This window comes from Limulus polyphemus, unplaced genomic scaffold, assembly GCF_000517525.1.
Source record: "Limulus polyphemus unplaced genomic scaffold, Limulus_polyphemus-2.1.2 Scaffold53, whole genome shotgun sequence".
In the NCBI taxonomy this organism is placed as follows: domain Eukaryota; kingdom Metazoa; phylum Arthropoda; class Merostomata; order Xiphosura; family Limulidae; genus Limulus; species Limulus polyphemus.
This window is the reverse complement of record NW_013665663.1, coordinates 316,058-331,302: the sequence shown is the minus strand read 5'-3', so window position 1 is coordinate 331,302 and position 15,245 is coordinate 316,058. Positions and strand designations below refer to the sequence as shown.

The 15,245-nt window shown below is 32.0% G+C and overlaps 1 protein-coding gene across 3 annotated transcripts in view; it reads left to right on the top strand.

The window, feature by feature from the left end:
* Positions 1–11,924, top strand: part of LOC106463468 (suppressor of lurcher protein 1-like) — a 160,200-nt gene extending 148,276 nt beyond the window's left edge. For all 3 annotated transcript variants that reach the window (XM_022391355.1, XM_022391349.1, XM_022391361.1), the window contains 4 exons: positions 5,444–5,612; positions 6,130–6,329; positions 8,220–8,255; positions 10,851–11,924. In XM_022391355.1, coding sequence (XP_022247063.1) covers positions 5,444–5,612; positions 6,130–6,329; positions 8,220–8,255; positions 10,851–10,921 — 476 coding nt within the window. In that variant the 3' untranslated portion in view covers positions 10,922–11,924. The remainder of the gene's footprint in view (positions 1–5,443; positions 5,613–6,129; positions 6,330–8,219; positions 8,256–10,850) is intronic.
* Positions 11,925–15,245: the final 3,321 nt, after the last annotated feature.

Below are 15,245 nucleotides of genomic sequence, written 5' to 3'. Positions count from 1 at the left end.
AGCGTGCACTTGGGTGTTATTACTATTTTATCCACGTGCGTGCGCTCATGCGTGTGCGTGTCTTTTTTAATGAGGCAAGCTAGCGAAAAACACATAGAAAAAAGTGGTTCCTTAGATTACAAATATATAGAAAAACACGTTCTTTTGTTATAGTCGTATAACCTGTCAAAAATGACGAGGCAAGTACAACCATCCCATAGCATACCCTGTAGTATATCAATTAGATTAACAACTTATAATATATAGAAAATCCACTGCGTTTTGATTACAATGCGTTCGAACAATGGCCTTTATTTCATGTTGCTTAGCAACAAAACTATAACCCAATAATGTTGTTGATCTATGTACTGAAAGTATAAAATGAAATTTATAAACAACAAAACTGGAAAAACATTTGTTGATTGCTTAATTTAGAATCTCCGTTGATTAAAGAGGTTTGTTTTTATCAAAAACTGTGGTGATATAACAGAAAATACCTTAATTCTGAAACGATTTAAGTTTAAAATTAGATTGATATTTTTACTTTCATGATAAACTTTATGCACTTGGCTCTAGGCTAGGTTATCTCACACTATGTATTTACTTTAGGCTTATTTAATAATTACTTTAACTCATACCAGCATTCACTAAACTTACATGGTTTCACGCCCCCCTTGCACCCCGTCACTAAAATCATAACGGGCAACTCGTAATGTGTGCCAAAATCGAAACAGAAAGGCTGCGATAAACTAAAAGAAGCTCCGAGTTGAAGACTATGTCCACCTGCAGGTTGCTAAAATAGTTTCAGAATACACACACTTTTATAGTTATCTAGAACATATCAACCTAATAACCCGAGTGAAGTTGGATACTTTCGCTAGTATTCAATAATTATAGTGAATAGTTTACCAGGCAAAACCAGCTAACACACAATCTCCCCGCCAAGACTCAATTGAAAAAGCTCTTATCTTTAATTATTACATCTCTCGAAGATAATAATTATAATATTTAAATGAAGAAATTTCTTCACAAGTAATATTTACTAAATATTTTAATCATTAACTAATAAATCGCCAAGACTAGCGACGAATATCAATTAATGATTACAGCATGAATACAAATAGCATTCAGATTATCTCACTTCCGGCTAACAGCTCAGACATCTCATGGTTTATGATGACTAAACTATATACAACTGATAATGACATCCTGGTTTTTCACAATTATATTAGAAATTCAAGTCAATGAGAAATAGATTTTCTGAAAATCAGTTTGAGCAGGTTTTGAATGCTCAAATATGTTCGTGGCTCATTCATTATAAATACACAATAAGTGTCCATATTGCTAGTCTAGACATTGGGTCTTTATTTACTAATTTACTGTTAAAGAAAAGAGAGTTATGTAGTAATTTAATTTTTCGAAATTCTGACGTTGTTAGTGGTATAACAAAACCTGTTTTAATAAGTTATTAGAATTTGTCACCAAATGGTTGTCATTATAAACGACTTGATGGGATGTCATCTACAAATTTATATGTCCAAGGTGTAGCCATGGCTATGTTGGCTCAGTTGTCTGAGCTCAAGAATTAAAGAGCAAGCGCACAATACTCTATATAATCAGTCGGCCGGTCTTTGTCACTGTTTGCAAGACTGTGACATTAGAATTACAACCAACGATTTCAGCATCTTGGAAAGTGCGGCCAATGAAAAGATTTATCAATGTAGAAACATAAAAGTGACTCGTTGACATTGGCCTAAGTAAATATACATCTTCCTACAATGATACCAATTTCAAAGGTATATGAAGCAGTTTATCAGAAACGTAACTGTGAAAGACACAGAAATTATCCATGGAATGGAAGAAGAGGAAGAAACATTCATTGAGAATCATATTCAAAAAGAAGACAACACCACTGAAAGAAGTATACTTATGTTGAGTTTCAGTGAATACGGTTCTAAAATAGGAGAAATTGCTGCTGAAGATCCAAGTGATGATAACTCCAGAAACACTGATAACTCTGAAGAATATTTTGATTTTCAGAAAAAAAGTGTAATGTAAAATTAGATATTGGAGACAAAAGGGCTCTTACAAAAAATAATCACTGATTTGACTCGTATCTCCGAGCCCTAACTAATGCTACGAAAACAGAAACAAGTATAGACGTTTACAGTCTGATATCTCAATGAAATAGATTGATTGAAGCTAGATGACTTATATACTAAGAATAATGGCCAATAGTAGGAAAGACATCAGAAAAGAATATCCAAAGTATCTAACATTCTATTATAAACTTAGACATGAACCTATTCATACTATGTATTTAGCAAACTAAACCAAAGTTAATGAGTGAAGACGAATATTATGAGTTTCAAGATATTCAAGCAGCTATGTAATAGATATAATATTTCCTGAATAAATTACTGTACTGAAACATTAACTAATAATGATACAATTGTTAGGTAATAATAAAATGAGAATACAAATACTAATGAGCGCCTCATAAATAAAATACCAAATTAAGCATGTTTATAAATACCATCGGTAGCTCAATAAAAACCAATGAATTAAAAATACAAAACAATAAAATAAAACACAAAACTATAGATTAAGCGTGTTTGGGGTTTAAATTGCCTCTTGTATTGGCAAAAGCCTCATAATCTTTAAGTCCAGCGTCACTGATGTGTCGCGCTAAAATTCGATGTATAGTTAATTCCTTTTTTCTGCCTATTTTGGTAAGCACTGTCTAGAAAATGTACCCCCACTTTTAATATGATATGAAACAATGACCATAAGATGGTGCATTAAAATGATGTATACGTTGAAATAAAACTATTTTAAATGTGCTATCTGTTAAACTTCAAAAATATCTGAAGTATTCAGATTAAGTAGAGCACCTTAGCTGATATTGTCTAGTAACCCATTTAATACTAATGAAACATTTTAGCATTCACTAGCAATATATTGTTTTTCCTTTTATTCTCACGAACAGAAATGAACAAAAATCTCTATAAAGTAAAATTCCCCCACATTTAGGTAATTTGAAACTGAATGGCATGAACGAGTTACTCACCTTGTTGTTCCTACCACATAAAATAATCTTATGGTCCAACTAAACTATGAGATTAAAATCGACTTGAGTTTTATAAACTTATAAGCACAAAAATGCACTTTCTTTAAACTGCACTGCCTTAAAAATAAAAGATAATCGGAATTTGTAGTATTATGGTTATGATAAGGCTAAAACGACTGTTACAAAATGTAAATAAATGTTAAATAAAGCACCCGTCTAACAGGGTTGCAAACGGACAGTCAGTAAAATATATATATATGTGTGTGTGTGTACATACACACATATATGCTAACACTGCTCATAAGCCTATAAATAGAAAATATGTTTTCTTTTAATGATGTCAGTAAAAAAGGCTCACTGTTTGTTTGTATGTCACAGAAACTAAACTGTAAGGTTGGCAACCCTGCCTTCAAGTCGGATGACGGATGATCAGTCATATAGTCTAAAATTGCCATTATTAGTACTTCGGCCTATTTTAGTCACATTAGTCTTATATAATCTTGTCTTAGCTGTCAATTTCAAATTAATTACAGATGTTTGATTACTCCACATTGTTCATGAACCATGACTAATTCCAAAAGAACATCTTTGGATGTTTCATTCATGTGGAGAGAAACTAGACGAATAGGAGTTGGCTTCTAATGTTTCAAATTCTTACTAACAGAGTTTGAACCCACTTATAAACCAAAGATACAGTTGTTTAGATATTTGGATAAGGCAGAGTGTCATCCGCTGCACATGTAGACAGCCATTGTGTGTTAATTTTGGCTCACTGCAATCATAGTTTACCTACTTTGAGACTGAATCAAATGTTGCACCAGCAACTAGGCGCCATGTCAGTGTACAGAACACTTAGAAAAATACTTCACAAGGCCAGCATGTATGCCAGACTTCTATGGAAAGTCATTCAGTTCCCCACAAGGCACAAGAAATGTCATTCGCAAAGATACGATCAGTGAATCAATTACATAAAGAGCAAAATATTTTTAAAGGTGAGCCGCACTTTGCCCGGGAGCCAAACAAAAACATACTCAGTTTGGAAGTATGAATGGGTAGAAATATGGATGAATCGCTTTTTACAAACTGTAGAATGGGGCTATTAAAGGTCAAATATTAAAGGAACCATCATTTTCGGCCTTCTGTCTTGACATATGTCCGTGCAATTGTCCTGACTTTAGTCTAAGGAATGATAAAGCCCATCTATGCAATGCTAGATTTGGTCGGTACATTCCTCAAGAAGATAAGATTAAACAAATTAAGTGGCCTGCACTTTCACTTGTCTCATCGAAAATGTAAGTATGCCCTTGAAAAATGTGTCGTATTTCGTCAAATTACTTCAGATTCTAGAAATACTCTGGAAATTGACCTTTCAGAGGAGGAGGAGTCGAGGATATCGCAGGTCCTTATTAACAAGCTGATTTTAAGCAGGCAATGTCAGTGCCAGACTGTGGTGACCGTATTTCATGTTGATATGAAATGCCGCGAAATGCAAAGATGTAACCTCAACCAAATGTCCTATTCATTTTCGACCGAAGACTGAATAATCAATCATTTAAATTTCAGATCACGTGGCGAATTATCACATGCTTGACTGCATATAAATGACCTAAAAAGATGTTTGGGATGAGTTTATAACAGTGATTTTGTTTTTTCATAGCTAAAACTTATCTCATATATCTGTTTTATGGCCCGGCATGGCCAGGTGGTTAGAGCGCTCGACTCGCAATTTGCGGATCGCGGTTCGAATCCCTGTTCTACCAAACATGCTCGCCCTTTCAGCCGTGGAGGCATTCTAATGTGACGGTCAATCCCACTATTCGTTGGTAAAAGAGTAGCCCAAGAGTTGGCGGTGGGTGGTGATGACTAGCTGCCTACCCTATAGTCTTACACTGCTAAATTAGAGACGGCTAGCGCAGATAGCCCTCGTGTACTTTGCGCGAAATTCAAAACAAAACAAATAATCAAACAAAACAATCTGTTTTATATTCAGTATAAATGATGTGTCGTATTTCTTTATAAGAAAAAGCGTATTTTCATAAAATGTAATTACTAAGTACATATTCAAAAAATTGAATATGCCTTATAAAAAATTCTAGTCATCATAAAACATTTTTTCTACTGGCAAAGGACAAACTTGTGATAACCCTAGAATAGGGAAGACTTTTTCTTTCTTTAACAGCGTGAAATGTTTTTGGTAGATCCTATTCAGCTCTTAGCTTTACTTCTAAATGTAATATATCAACAAGATTGCGTAAGCTATGTAAATTTTAAGAAATCTCAAACTTGAACATTAGATTAGATTTATGAAGTTCAAAAAATCACCCTACATAAGAGTTAGTAAAGCGTATAGGTAAAAAAACAAAAACTTTATATTCTTTAAATTTTTTTTTTCAGTGTGTGGCTTCATTTTTAATAGTACGGTGAGAACAAACGGGACATTTACATCACCTAACTATCCGGGTCTATATCCTCGAGCGACAGAGTGTCATTATTTTTTTTACGGAAAAGGAAGTGAGCGTCTTACTCTGACTTTTGCCTATTTTGACGTAGAGGGCGTTTCACCGTAAGTTCATTTCTCTATTCTTCTGTCCTCTACACCTCTCATGGGAATTTATGCATATAAAGTTGAAGTAAAATAAGCTTCTCACATGTAACATAGTTATATATTTTTAAGTATAGTTTTATATTTGTCAACAACAAAGAAATTGCATAATTTTATAAAATTGAGGAACCGACTTTTTATAAATGCAGACTCTTTTGGTTTTTAGTTCCTGCACAAGTGTTTAAAAGAATATTTATTCGTTTCTTGATATTCATTGAAATTCACGTGACAACATACAACGTTCATATATACAATCCCACAGGCACTCCATTTCCCTAGTATTCTCTGGTTAAAAACAGAATATTTCTATCAAGCCCCCATTGGCCCAGTGGTATGTCTGCGGTCTTATACTGCTAGAAACCGTGTTTCGATACCCGTGGTGGGCAGAGCACAGTTAGCCCTTTGTGTAGCTTTGTCCTTAATAACAAACAACAATTTCTGTCAATTTTATTTTATTTATAAAACTCAAATCTATTAGGTGTACAACTGACTTGGCTAGCGACTTCGTCGAATTCTCCAACTTTCGTACAGTGGACAGGAAAATTCCGAGACACTGCGGTGGGAAGAAACCCAAAATTATTGAGTCCGATGGAGATTTCTTTCGGGTCGCTTTCAAATCCAATGGCAAATTTGACGGAACAGGATTTGAAGCTTTCTATCAGTTTCGAAACTACGTGGGTAAGTTCCGTATCCTTTTACCTTATTATATAGCTTACAAACTATTTTCTACTTTAGAAGAGCCATATTTCACTTTAAATCGGCTTTAACTAACTTTAATGTCAATTATTTTGAATATACGGCTTGTACTATGCTAACTTCACAACCAAACAGAGAATGGAATAAAATTAACTGTAACATTTCACCGAAGTATCACACACTTCAACCCTACCTTTTAATATTATAGTTATTAGTTAATTCAAAACAACTCAGCAGGTTTTAATGTTTTCTTCAACCGTAAGTGACCCAATGGTTAGTGTGCCGTAGGGTGTTATGGAAGGCCCAAGGTTCGAACCTGTGATATGCTACTGAACATGCATTGAACGTTTATATTGTAAAAGCGATAGTCAGTTCCGCTATTTGGTAAAGAATAGTAGTATAAGTGGTGGATTCTACTGACTGGTTGCCTTTCATCTAGTTTCTCGTTAAATATTAGGGGTAGCTGTGTCTGAATATCAAGAGTTTGTAACTCGGCAGCTTAACTAATGCATCGCATAAGGGGCAGTTCGAGTTGAAAATATTAAATACCTGATGTCAAAGTTTTCTTAGTAATATGTCAGTGAATAATTACAAGCTCCAAACTGCTTATTAATTTTATCCTATTTTGGATTAAATGTTACTATCATAGGAAACTATGTTTATACTCTCATTAGGTGGAGTGGAATGATTTTTTTAAATGATATTTAAAATATTTATGGATTTAGCGTTAAGTAAATCTAATTTTTAATGCCTAGCAATTGTACAGGGGGGTGATCAAAGAAAAACATATTTCCTTTTGACCAACCGTATCAAATTACAACAGATAAACATGCATCAATGGTGTTGAGGATGTAGAAAATCAGACGTCATTTCTCAACACAGTATGTGTTAAGTATGACGCGTTTCGTCCTCCAATCAACGAGTTTCATCACACCATTTCTGTAAAGTGTATGTGTAGTGTTACGAATCCAATTGTGTAAACTTGCGTGAGGAATATCAGTTGTTGGAAGATTATTTACATAGACTGTCCTGAAAAAGGCCCTAAATTATAGAAATTACAGGGAGCTAAACCAAATCAAATATCTTTCACTATTTTATAATAATCATAAAAATTACTACATTATTTTGGAAACGCAGTGTATAGTCGTTAAACAAGGATTGCTATAAATATAATATATTGATTTCGACATTAACTTATCATTTTTATTTTCTGTCAATATGGATAGCTGGATATCTCATTAATACCCATTTACGTTTTGGTTTATCATAACTGTAATTGTAAAATCTAGTTTCATTGTTTATATTATAAAAAAATGTTTCCCTGTACAGATGTATTTTGTTTAATGAATAGCAGCTCACTCGATTTTAAAGGTTCGGAATTAAGTAGTATTCATGAATTAAGTAGTATTTATGAATTAAGTAGTATTCATGAATTAAGTAGTATTCATGAATTAAGTACTATTCATGAATTAAGTAGTATTTATGAATTAAGTAGTATTCATGAAATAAGTAGTATTTATGAATTAAGTAGTATTCATGAAATAAGTAGTATTTATGAATTAAGTAGTATTTATGAATTATTTAGTATTCATGAATTAAGTAGTATTTATGAATTAAGTAGTATTTATGAATTATTTAGTATTCATGAATTAAGTAGTATTTATGAATTAAGTAGTATTTATAAATTAAGTAGTATTCATGAAGTAAGTAGTATTTATGAAGCTTTAAAATACAAGTTTGCGAATTGTACATCTTAGTCTTTATCGATCCAAAAGCTATTACTACGATCGTAGAAATGGTAATTTAAACACGAAAATTCAAAATAACCTATCATCTTTCATTTAAAACATTGCTTGTATTTTCGAATTTCAGACCCTCTTACTGTCAAAAGGATTTCCGGAGTTGCAAGTAAGTATTGATTTCCATGTTTAAGTAATTGAATCTCGCTACAGCAAGAGTAATATTGAATCAGAGAAAGAAAATCGATACCCATATGAAAACAATGTATATAGTCTCGTTACACATCTGATATTACTATATCTTGAATAAGTAACTCTTACTTTTGTTATGTTCGTTTACAATATTTTAACTCTTTCAGAATGATACTCTTGATAAAACTACAAATGACTAAACAATCCTCGTGCTTTTTATGGGTTTGATTATTATAGTTCATAGTATTTAGTTGATGGACCAATTAAATTTTTTTAAAGTTTAATTAATCACTTTAAGTATTAATTTAAATTTTTATGAACTGATGGAAACATTTTATGAAGAAAATAAGGATGGTTGACTAAATTATATACATTTTTAAACTGTACTATTTTATAATTAAAAATATTTTTGTCTATAAGCACAAAATTTATCCAATTAGATAAACATAAGTTGATTAATAAAACGGCAAAAAAAATTAGCCTCTTGTGAAAAGTTTTTAATCTTAAAATATTGTTACATGGCTAAAGTAAGGTTACCGAAAAGCTGGATTTTCTACTAGCATCGAAAACTAGGCAAGTCAGAAAGAAGTAAAAAGGGTCAAGTTATGTTTTCTGCTTTTATGCAATCTAAGAAATGGCAGCACGGTTATAAAACTTGCTATATAAAGTTGTGTAGAGAAACGTAATATTCGTTCTGTATTGATCAGGCGGCTCAAGAAGTTACAGTACACGTAAACTAACGTACACAGTATATCTGAAAGAATGTTGAACGCTATATCAATACACACATGTACATTTAACCTAAAATAACATCCGTTGTTGCCCTATCCCTTTCAAATTTCATTTGTTTACGTTGTATCTTGAGATATTGCAACCCGTGACAAAAATTTGTCTTTCAGACCAAAAAAATGGGAACGTAATTAAGTTTGTCTGTTTCTTATTAAGTAAACAGACATAGATTATAAGGTATTAATATTTTGAAAAATCATTTTCTTTTTTAATCCTAGACATGATACAAAATGGTAACTTTGGTGGAGATTTTTGTGTCAAAAAATTTAAAAGTGATTTGTAGCATATGCAGTGTGCTGTAATTATGTCTTTCTCCTATACTTCAAGTCTAAATAGTAAGATACTACATGGTTATCTTTAAACGTGCACATTATCCGTAAGGAATGTTATCATTGTTACCCCTTTTTTCCGATATAAAAAAGATCTATGTTAATTTTTTCGTTTGCTTTTAATATTGTGAGTGTGTAGTGGACTCCTTTGACGAAATCGTACAACGAAACCGATAAGAAACAAAATCATATATTTTTTGGTGTTAAAATGGTATGATTTCAAACTTTACATCGTTAAGTTTTACTGCTCCCCAGTGGCACAGCGGTATGTCTGCGGACTTAGAACGCTAGAAACCGGATTTCGATACCCATGGTGGGCAGAGCATATATAGCCCATCGTGTAGCTTTGTGCTTAATTACAAACAAACAATTAAGTTAATTGCCACCTAGGGGCTCATTGGTAAGTCTGCAGAATTACAACGCTGAAAAGTGGGTTTTGGTACTCGTGGTTGGAAGAGCAAAGATAGCCCATTGTGTAGATTTGGACTTGAGAATAACCAACCACACAAACTTATGTTTATGAAAATAACAATAATATTTATAGCAAAATAACATAGCGCCACAAGTGTTCAAAACTTACTTGCCTTATTATACCACCACTTTAAATATACTGATCTAGGAGCAAGGAAAACTCAACTCTCTTGTTTTTTTAGTTCTTAGATAATCTTAAAGGTGTATATTTCATTTTATCTACCATGATTAGTCTTCATTATAATCACGAATAATACTTCATGTGAGGCAATGTCATAAACGTTGTATAATTGTAGAATATGTGAATATTTCAGAGCATATAGATACTTTGTTTTTTAAAAAGGTATCATGAACTTCTTCCTAATAAAGTAACTTGGTACTTTATAAGTAAATATAAGTGTTAATTAATAAACTATCACATTGTACATTACAACTCTTTCAACCAATAGAGAGACATTCTTACCGTCCATGTGGCTGGTTATTCAACACAATGGTTTATAATAATTACGGATGCGGCTAGTAAACCAACAAAAAGACTTAAAATAATTTTAACTCGAGTGATCAATCAACAAAAAGTCTTACATTAACTGTTAGCCTGACTGATTAGTCAAAACGAAGCCAACTTTAAACAATTGATCTGAGTGATAAATTTGCTTATTTTTATCTTAATTGTTGACCAGACTGATCAATTAAAAGAGATGTTTAACTCAGCTTTAGTCTAAGTGTTTATTTAACTCTTGATCCTAAACAATTGGGTTAATATAGTTTAATATTCTTTTGGCTTAGAAAACGGAATGAAGACGAGTAACTAGCAAATAAAAAATCCCAAAATATTATTATCAAAATCGGGTTGAATGAACGATGAAAGCACGTATTTTCAGGATAATTCAAGGAAAGTTAAAATAACGCCAAAATGTTGAAGTGGAACTCAGTAGTGAGTAACTACTAAACAATTTTTGTTTGTTTTTATCTTGTATTTATAGGTTTGAACCCATGGAAAGTTTCCACACTTTCTCCTCTGTTGTTGATTACCCTCTGGTTGATGGTACTGTGACCTCGGCAAGAAACGAAAAGTAAAGGAAATCCTGCAATGACGTCAAAGATCTAGCAAGAACTATTGTGGGTTTTTCACGACATTCGCTTATTACGCCAGAGTTCTATGTATCTAAATACTGATTTTGAACTTGTGTCGTTGAGACCACATTGGCGTTTAGAGTGTTGTATTGTGCGCCTTTAAAATGTCTCTGCATTCTTTGCCTACTCAAAGGGTCTGTGCTGGGTCTCCTAAATCTATAATTAGAGTTTAAACAATTTAGTTACTTTATAAGCAAAACCCTTTAGACTGTATAGTTCTTTTTTTATGTCTTGCATTAAGGCCAACTTAGGAAAAACTACAAATATTAAAAACAAAAGGAAATGATGACCCACCATCCAGTAATATAGACAATGGCTTAGCTTGATGGAAATACAATAAGCGGATTTTTATTGTAAATGATATAGCCTCTGGGGCACTTTGGAATCTTCATTTCTTTCAATTCACCATCAAATAATCCTTTGAGATACTCTTATTCGTGCCAAAATATCGTAGAAAAACACAAGGGCTTCCAGGGTGAAGGAGGAGTAGAAATATTAAATAACATTCAAGGGTTAAAAAAGTGGTAATTCAAAATAAGGTTTTAAAATGCCGATTTCCAGATCAGATTGGAAGGAATGTTTTTTTATTTTGTTTTCTAGAACGGCGTGATAAGGCAGCTGAAATTGTAACAAAACGCACCGTTTAGTTTACTGTTTCTATTAAACGCAATCATTATTACGAGAGCAAAATTCATGTGCCAATTTTTGTTTTCAGTATACGATAGACGCTAAACAATTTTGAGATTTACATATTCCGTTCGAGTAGTAAGGATTAGAATTGTAGGTGTAAATAACAGTTATTTTGGCAGTCATTACTCCACAAACTTTTTGAAAGCTATGATACTGTACTTTTCAATCAACCAAAATTAGAAAATATGAGTAAAAAGAAAACAACAAATAAAACAACCCTCTTTGCTTGTCCACACTGAAATGTTTAAGCTCATTACTTTTCAATAAGTTAATGTTATATTAGTTGAGGAAAGTTTTACCAGTACAGGTAAGGTTATCCATATAAATCTTCAACTCCCAAAATCATTATAAGCAAATCGAGTAAGCTTTTCTAGTATTTAGCAGGCAAAACCCAATAATATTTCTCCTAATTTCTAAAAATATAAATTTTTAGAATTTTCTTATGTATTATAATGTATAGGAAATTGAATTAATCACCGTCATTTTGCTTTTCTCTCTACGTTTCCTCTTTTACGAATTTGAGATGAATCTACTTTTGTACACGGGCTTAACAACAATTAAAATTTAAAAAAGCAAAGAAAAGAAGAAGAGTCCTAAACAACGGGGCATAAAAACTGTGCGGTTTTTGACGATAAATCTCGTTGAGGAACAAATTCTGCATCAAATGTGAATGAATTCAAAAATATATCAAAACTCTTGTTGTCCCTAAGTTAAAATTTACACCACATTCACTTGCATAAACCATTATGTTCCAGCATAAACCAGAATGTACGACTTTCCACTTTCAAAACACAAGTGGCATGATGAAATAAATCGTGCATTAACGTACGACTACCTTGACCTTTATCAACTACTTTTGATGAAACTAAGCCAGAAATTGTTTAATATCATATTTTATATCATCATTTTAACTCTAAGACTTTGAACAGTTTTGCTTTCAGCTATAACTATAAAGAGTGGTAAACACTTTGTTTACATGAAGCAGGGGAAGTAAAACTGGTGTTATTTGTCACAATATAAATATATATATATCTTTTTTCCAAAGTGCAATCATGCAAGTAACTGAATATTTGTTAATAGTCTTATCAACTCATAATGTTAGTAAACACGCTTGATTAATATTTCAGGAAACCCTAGAGTATAAGTTTAGTCAGTACATGTATCTGTTCTGTAAAGTTTGCTAATTTAGGTAATACTTTGTGAAATATAAGATAGTTAGGAATCAGTTAATTTTGTCAAGTATGTTACACTGTAACCTAATACAAATTTGTAATGTTTGTAGTTATACTATTTGTAATAACATGTCACGATTTCAATTTTTTTTTGTCATTAATAATTCAAGTCCAGGAAAAACGTTTCTAAGATCATATAAGTGGAAACAAATGAGGCGTAACGTGTTTTAAGTTTGCTTAGAAAACCAGGGTATACTTACCACTAAAATGTACCATAAACCCACTTTCACTGGATTTTATTCACATTTTGAAAATTTCACTTCTTCAATCTTTAAAGAAAATCTGGTTAAAACCCTGCCATACAGAGAGTTTAAAATATCAGGAAATCAAAACCGTTTTGAAGCAGAAGTTAAGAATATTAACAAAATAGTTATCATAAGTTATTTTCCGTTGTCGCTTCTAAATAGAACAAGTAACGATAAGTAACGAAATAGTAACGATTGTTAATTTAAAAAGGGGGAATAGTAATCGTCAAAAGGGTACAGAAACAAGTTGAATCAAAATGCAAAGATTATATTTTCAAACCTACATCTAAGAACTCTAACAACAGTAAACAAACAAGGCTGGAAATACTGTCTATATTATCTTCTCAAGCTACAAATCCTTATTTTGACTCCATTAAAATTAATAATTGTTGTAGTTTTTACCCGAATGTTCTATTAGAGTTTTGTGGAAATTCCTAAAGTGAACCACTATCGTGGTTCAGGATGATACATGAAAGTGAAAAACTAAATACTCATCTGATGTTATGTTAGCTTTCTCGAAGAAAACTCTTACTTTAGACACACCGTACTTATTCAGTATTTCATAAATAATTGAGACGAAAATTGTAGAACAGGTATATTCGCAAGTTCAGTTAAAATGTGTTCTTTAAACAAACTCACATATCACCAGCGAGGCATTAAAGACAAACTACATTTATTGAACACCTCGCTAGTGGTATATGAGTTCACGTGTCCGTGGTATAACTAGAGATATATTGGAACAAATACTAGAAGGTCTTCCAGTCGAATAAAAAACATTGTAAGTGTTACTAACCACTGTCTAAACGAATGTGATATTGTGCCTATTTTCAGTTTCTACCAGTGTCATTATCCATTTCCAGAGATAATTCCATTTTAGAATATTGTAATGACTTGTTAGTAAGCTAAGAAAAGCGATTCTTAATCAGAATATGAGCATACTACCATTTAAAGAAAGAACAGAACGTGAATTTCGATCGTAATATAAAATATAGAAATTTCTGTAATGTTTCAATGAATTACTAAACATGTTTGTAATGGACTTCAAATCGTTTCAACTGATGCTATAACTAAACATGTTTGTAATGGACTTCAGATCATTACAACTGATGCTATAATAATGAAAACTGACGGCAAGTAGAATGGAGATGAATAATATTACATTTTCTGCTTGTACGTCCACAACAGTTAGACCCATCCCTTGATAACCGTCATTGAGCTGTATTAGTGATGTCACGATATTTGTCACTTCTGACATTTTCTTTAACCCTTTGCAAGAGAAGATCTACAAGAATCGGCAAGAGGTGGCAAAGAAAAAAAACAACAACAGGTCGTGTCATATAATTAGAGTTCCTAAGCCTGTTTGTGTTAAAACACAGAAAAAGTAAGTTGAGCCGCTGTTTATATCATTTCTTCTAAAGAAAAAATGGAGACATAGAGTTGTACTGTCACATAGTCTAAAATACCAAAGAATAATATCTGTTGTGTTAGTAAAGGCATGAACTGAGCGCCCTCTATTTTACTGGTGCGATAACGGCTGAAGTTCTTGAAAAAGTGAAAGAATCGTGTTAAATAACTTATTATCTGTAAAACTTTTTAAATCATATAGTCATTACATGACTTATTTTAAGAAACATGACGCTCGAGAATAATCTAAGAGATTAGTGGAAAAATCGAACTTTTAATTAAGGAGAGACTTTTGTAATATTTTAATCAAAAGAACGAATTTGAATTTATTTCTGTTTTTATCTCTGTGAAAATGTGGTTTAGATTAATATCTCGAAATATCTCAAATAAAGCAATTTTAGAAGACCTATTTACAGTTTCTGTTTTATATGAAAGCGTAAATGCCTTTGTGGTTTATTGCGTTAGTTTAAACTGAGCAATGAGATTTATATGTCAAAATATTTAAGAGAAGAAAGACATGTAATAGTTTTTAACGTAAAAAAAGCCAATCGAAATTTCCCAGTTCTTTACCTTATGTTAATTACGTAATAAAGTATTCAGGAATAGTAACTAAAATAATTTGTACTTATTATCGAGATGCAATATATATATATATATATATATATATATATTG